This window comes from Nanorana parkeri, unplaced genomic scaffold (assembly GCF_000935625.1).
Source record: "Nanorana parkeri isolate BGI_ZX_2015 unplaced genomic scaffold, ASM93562v1 scaffold166, whole genome shotgun sequence".
Lineage (NCBI taxonomy): Eukaryota > Metazoa > Chordata > Amphibia > Anura > Dicroglossidae > Nanorana > Nanorana parkeri.
Window position 1 is genome coordinate 461,263 of NW_017306434.1, and position 6,619 is coordinate 467,881.

A 6,619-nucleotide genomic window follows, 5' to 3' on the forward strand; every position below is an offset into this window, starting at 1 on the left:
AAGGTGGACCTTACCTTTTAACATGTCAATGTCAAGTGAATTCCTGGTGATTTCTGCCACGAAGGTCCTTGTTTGGGCAGCGCTCTGTTCCTGTCTCCCAATCATGCCCCCTGCGTTGTCACCCTGTCATGGGCTTCCCCTGGAGACAACAAGCGGCCCTGCTAACAGACTGTGCAGACTTCCATTGTCACCATTGGGAAGCCCTCCCTAAACAATGATGTCCTATCGCGCCGAAGGATCGCTTTATTTGAAATAGGTGTACTATAAATGATAAGAAAACAAACACCAGGCGCCTTTCCTGCTGCAATGAAACCTTTTAATCAGATAAAACATATACAACACTATATACTAGAGGTGCACCGAAACCGAAATTAAAAAAATGTCAGGCCGAAACCGATACCGAAAATGTTTTTTATTTTAATTTTTTCAATTTTTTAAAATATTTAACTTTTTATAAACTTTTTTAATTTAATAGGGGTCCCAAACAGACCCCTGATATTTCCCTTTTAAAAGAGATTGAAAACACAGTCCTCAATCTCTTTTCTGTATTCCCTTTTATCAATGAACAGGAATCCTCTATAGTGAGTGTTCCTGATCATTCAGAACATGAGAACATTGTTTGTTTACTATAACCACAATTATGAATGAATAGGGGTGATGTAGATCACTCCCGTTCATTCATAATTGAGGATATAGTTAACATAGCATATCCTCAATTATGTACACACACTCAGCGATCACGGAGTGTGTGTACATTGCTCTTCTCTCTGACACGCTGTCACAGGAGGCTGATCGAGCGGTGTAGAGAGGAAAGCCCAGCCTCCTATGACAGCGCTGTCTCCGCCCCCACACCGCTCTGCCGGACTGTGATAGGCGGCTGAGCGGTCTGGGAGGAGAGACGCCGGCCGCTCACAGCGCTCTCGTCCTGCAGCGCTCGGCAGCGTAACCAGGGATGCGCCGATGTATGGGCCGAAACATGGCTCTTTCGGCATTATGCCAAAAGTGCCATTTTCTGCCGATATATTGGTGCATCCCTACTATATACTGTATTTTTCGCTCCATAAGACGCACTTTTTTCCCCCCAAAAGGGGGGCAAAAATGCCTGTGTGTCTTATGGAGCGAATCTTTATCGCCCAACGCCCGGGACATGCGGTTTCGGGCGCCGGCTGAGTAGTTGTTTTTTTTTTTTACATTCAGCCCTGCTCCAGGCAAGCAGAGCTAAATGTACAGTGGGAGCCACTGCTCGTTTAATACAAGTGATCTAATCAGATCACTTGTATCAAATCGAGTGGCGGCGAGCGTGTCCGGGGCCCCCCGCCGTGGTTTTCGGGTCCACCGCTCCTCTGGGGGACCCGTGACCACGGCATAGGAGCTCACCATAGAGCCCGTAGAGCAGACGGAGAACGTTCCGTTCTTTGTCTGCTCTGCGTGATCACAGCGCCACCTGCCTCAGCTGTCACTAACTGCAGCTGTCACAACCCTACCCTCCCTGCGTCCTATGGTCAGGTGCGCCTTATGGAGCGCAAAATACGGTATGTACTCACAAGGAGAGCAAGGATACAAGCAGCAATTGATATATGTCCTTAGTGACTGTCCTGAAAAGGACGTAAATCAGAGGACAGTTGACCGACAGAGCTAAACGCGTTTTCGGGGCAAACCCCCTTCTTCAGAGCTCACTATACTACTTACTATAAATGATATGTCATTAAAAATAACTACTTCCCGTGCCGTCATTTCTAATTCTAGGAAAGATCGTACGTTAAATAAACTTTTCCAACTGGGGGGTTCAGTAATAATGAAAGTTGGTACATTTGGGCAGCACATTTCCTCCTGCCGGCGCTTTTATTAAAACCCAGTATGCTTCATGTACACGGGCGGCAGTGGCTGCGGCGACAAGGGAAGGCTTGCTAAGTATGTGGAGTGTTGTTTTGTTTGGAGCCCGATGCAATCTGTTATTCCTGAGACGCAAAGAAAAGGTTTATGAATTCCAAATCAAACTCCCTTTCAGCGAGCTGGAGGGGGAAAGTAAACAAGTGAGTACAACGTAGAACGTATAGAGGTGGAGTGGTTGGAGGCAGCGAGTGCTGTGCTCTCCATGGTGCCGATAGCAATAGCATAACTAAGTGAGTGCACAAAAGAGAACTACAGCACCAAGCACGGCCTGAATGGTCATTCTTAAGATGGCCCCAGCTTCATGTATATATTTCTTCATGTTAAATGCGTACAGGGTAATTGTCTCTCCAAGGCACAGTACTCCCATGATAATGCCTTCCTCTGCTTTGCTTATCACAAGGATGTGCCATCTTTGTTCCGGTATCGCCCAACATCAGCATCTGCTTTCTGGACCCAGATGCTGGCTCAGAGATGACGCAATCCTGTAAATCCTGGTGTTTTTGCAGCTCCGGGCTGTCTTTACAAATGTCCGACACTGATCAGCGCCTGATGCAACCTCTCACCTTGTGACTTGCTACAAAGTTACAAAGTACATTCTGATCACTGGAGTAAGGGAGACTGGGGAAATGCTGCACCGAAGCTTTCAAACGATGGCTCTATTGATCGAGACCTGAGCGATCGTATTCTGATCGCTCAGTTCAAGATCTTCTCCCTGCAGGGATTCCTTCTCCCCTCTCAGTTTCTACAGTCTGATTGGCAGGTCAGGGGAGGGGGTGGGCACAGCTGGCTGTGGCTCTAGAGAGGCAGAGACACCTGTCAGTCAGTCAGCGGGGTAGATCCCAACAAGATTGTCAGGATCCATTTCGGCTGCAGTGTGGCTGTGTGCTGTCAGCATATGCTGAGTTTTGGGTCACAGGAGGACATTAGTATATGTTCTCCTGTGACTCAAAAGAGAAATATGGCTTTTAGTACTAATTAAGCTGTACCATATTACTGTTAGGCCCCACCCCTTCTTCAAGAGGCTGCTGTAAGAAAGTTAGGTTGTCCAATGGTTTGTGAGTGATGTTTGTCATGCCTAAATCTAACCCTCTAGTCCTGCCCTGGTAGCAGGCAATGGGATGGAGGCACACTGGATTCAACATGGACTTTCTCTAATGGGTGAAAAAGAAGATTCTTGTACGGTTTCTACCTTCTATATCATTCTATGTGACAGCAATATGTTTATGTCTGCAGTATAGGGCAGTTTAAATTGATGCTGGTCTATTACTGCTGAATACTGTCTGTATTATCTTCTGTCTGCACTTGGAGCTCTGGTACTGTCTCCTTTCTGGCATTTTATAGAATTCCGAGCACTACTGACAACATATTTCCCTCCTAACAGGCCAAATGAGATCTTTTGGAGTCGCCTCAATGACTCCTTACCGGAACGATCGCAGGTCCAGGGCGACCTCCTGTCCATTCCTTCACTTAGTCTGCAGGATAACGGAACATACAGCTGTCAGGTCTCCAACAAACATGGCCGCTCCTCTGACCAGTATGTGTTGGTGGTGTATGGTGAGTACAAGGCAAATCTTCAGACTGAGGTGCGGGTGATGTAAAAGCAATGGAGGACCGTAAAATGTCATTCTTACCCAACATGAGGGATGATATCTGATTGGATGCTTGCTATGGACCACACCTCCAATTCCTTAATTTATTCTTCGGGAAATAATGAAGCTGCTTTTGTAACTTTTTTACCAGTTTAATTGTGCTTGGTAACTAGTTCTTTGGCAGCCCTGGAAGGTGGGTCGCAGACCAGTCAATTGAATAGAGTCAAGCTCAGTTTGCCTGTGACATGTGCAAGGGGGGGAATGCCACCTTTGTTCTGCCTCCTCTCACCATACGGCCTCTCTTTTGATCAGGAAGGCTCATCAGGCAGAAGAGAAGAACGTTTTTTATTTATCAATTGATAGAAAATGGTCAGAGATGATCTCCAGCTATGAAAAGTTTGCAACATAATGGAAAATCATTTTGATTAATTCCTTCAATTTCAGTCAGTGGTAGGAAGTCACTTTGGTCCTTGGATTGCTTCATTTCCTCTTTGCTTTTATTGAATATTGGCCCATTTGTCCTTGTGAGTTCTTGTGGTGCAGTTAAAATGTTAGTATTTAAGATTTTCCTCACGTTTCCTGTTTCTCGTAGACCCTGGAGCGATCATTGAGGCTCAGACTCAAGTTCCCTATGCTATAATAGGTGGGATATTGGCACTTTTGGTCTTCCTCGTCATCTGTGTCCTGATTGTCATGGTCTGGTGCTCCGTCCGACAGAAAGGTGAGTGGGATTTGTTCAGATGATGATGGACTAAGTACGTGAATTTTTAGGATGTTTTGCAGCAAGATGGTCAAACCTTTTTCTCATTCTCTGACATATGATATATTTATTTAGATTATATAGTACTGGGGCACAGGGTAAACCTCAATGTCACCAGAAGAGTACTGGGACACAGGGTAAACCTCAATGTCACCAGGAGAGTACTGGGACACGGGGTAAACCTCAATGTCGCCAGGAGAGTACTGGGACACAGTGTAAACCTCAATGTCACCAGCAGAGTACTGGGACACAGGGTAAACCTCAATGTCACCAGGAGTGTACTGAGACACGGGGTAAACCTCAATGTCACCAGGAGAGTACTGGGACACGGGGTAAACCTCAATGTCGCCAGGAGAGTACTGGGACACAGTGTAAACCTCAATGTCACCAGCAGAGTACTGGGACACAGGGTAAACCTCAATGTCACCAGGAGTGTACTGAGACACGGGGTAAACCTCAATGTCACCAGGAGAGTACTGGGACACGGGGTAAACCTCAATGTCATCAGGAGAGTACTGGGACACGGGGTAAACCTCAATGTCACCAGGAGAGTACTGGGACACGGGGTAAACCTCAATGTCACCAGGAGAGTACTGGGACACGGTGAAAACCTCAATGTCACCAGGAGAGTACTGGGACACGGGGTAAACCTCAATGTCACCAGGAGAGTACTGGGACACGGGGTAAACCTCAATGTCACCAGGAGAGTACTGGGACACGGGGTAAACCTCATTGTCACCAGGAGAGTATTTCATTAAATGTAGCTTCTCCCCAGAAGGTACAATGTTAAGCACCTAGTTCCTACACTCCAGAGGATTGCCCCCCTAGCTGAAGAAATCTGGGGGCACTGTTATCCTGACACTACTTCCACTTTACATGGAAGCTGTGTGACTAGGCCCACCCACTATGGGGCAATCCGTTTAGGTGGAGGACTAGCCCAAGACACTCAATCTTATCGTCCACATTTTAGCAGCCACAACAGTGGCCAACAACTTAAAAATGAAACCAAGCATGATCTTGACACCTGGACACTTTTTTTTTTTCTTGGGGCACCTACCACTATGCTCTCCATGTCTTCATGTATGGTTGACCATCCTTAACTCAATAACCCAACAAAAGTGGCCACCTCCAGAAGGAAGGCCAGTGTCGGCACCAATACAAAGGTGATTTGAAGATCTACAGCCGAGTGATACACAAATAAGATACATGTGTGTTAATAGTTAAGGTGCTTAAATGCATTTTTACGATTTCATTCCTGAGTTTAGTGCCACTTTAAGGTTGGGAGGTGTTGACGCGAAATAGTTGGTATAGGGAGTTAGGAACCGCAGCTCCGTCGCAGAGTACAGCTAGGTGGAAAAGACCTCTTACAGGAATACATGATTGGCCTCACTCCACTCCCAGCTTGCTGACTGGAGAGTGACAAAGCAGCAGGAGACCAATGGGGTTCTCTCTATCCACTCTCCTCCTATCAGAATGTTTCTGGTCAGGATATAAACATGCAGCATATCTAATTGGTTCGTAGTTCTTCCCTCTCTGAATGCTGTACAGTAGATTGCATGAGGCTAATACCAAGTCAACTTCAGAGACTTTACATTGCTTGCAATCAAAACATGTATACATAGCTGCATTAACTTGTGTCTTTTATGTTTACCTGGATTTCAACTTTAACCAATAATGACTCTTTTTCAGGCTCATACCTGACTCACGAAGCAAGCGGATTGGATGAACATGGCGAAGCCCGAGAAGCATTTCTGAATGGAGGCGAGAACCACAAGCGAAAGGAGGAGTTTTTTATTTAAAAGGGGAAAAAAAAGACACAGAAGAAACAAATCCCAACACAGTATTAATAACCTGATTTTTTTAATTTAATCTTTCCTTTGGAGGGTGGGCAATGGGGAAGCAGAGAAAGTGTGGGGGGTAGGTAACCATAGAAGATGGGTAGAAGAGAAGTCGGACTCAGCCTCTGCGTTGTAAGAGGATCAGCATTGTCACTTTTTGCTGTGCCCCCTACAGCTTAAGAGGGTCAATAACCTGGTGTAGAGACTGCTGAACTAAACGTGATGTATGCAAGACTTAAGTGAACGTTGACTGTGGCCGCGCATAGGATCTCTGGGGCAGTTGTATTTGTGAGAACGAAGCGACTGGTGTCTAAATATAGTTTTCAGAAACTGTACATCTAAAACTGGTTCAGAGAGATTGCGTTATGTGAAAGAGCTTCTAATGGCATTCCCAGAAATGGTCCCCATACCCCCTCAGATACAACCTCTGTGCTGCTTCCTATGTGAGCTGCCATTTTGGATGGTGTGAAAGTGGCAACCACAATTTTTCCTTCTTTGTGATTACCGGCTCGGAAGGCAATTGTGTGCTAAAAAAATAT

At 45.9% G+C, this 6,619-nt stretch overlaps 1 protein-coding gene across 1 annotated transcript in view; it reads left to right on the top strand.

The window, feature by feature from the left end:
• The window catches only part of CADM4 (cell adhesion molecule 4), a 368,016-nt gene extending 361,566 nt beyond the window's left edge, over window positions 1-6,450 (top strand). The window contains exons 7-9 of the mRNA XM_018554631.1: window positions 3,275-3,447; window positions 4,075-4,203; window positions 5,932-6,450. Of these exons, the coding sequence (XP_018410133.1) occupies window positions 3,275-3,447; window positions 4,075-4,203; window positions 5,932-6,041 (412 nt within the window). The 3' untranslated portion in view covers window positions 6,042-6,450. The remainder of the gene's footprint in view (window positions 1-3,274; window positions 3,448-4,074; window positions 4,204-5,931) is intronic.
• The last annotated feature ends 169 nt before the right edge of the window (window positions 6,451-6,619 follow it).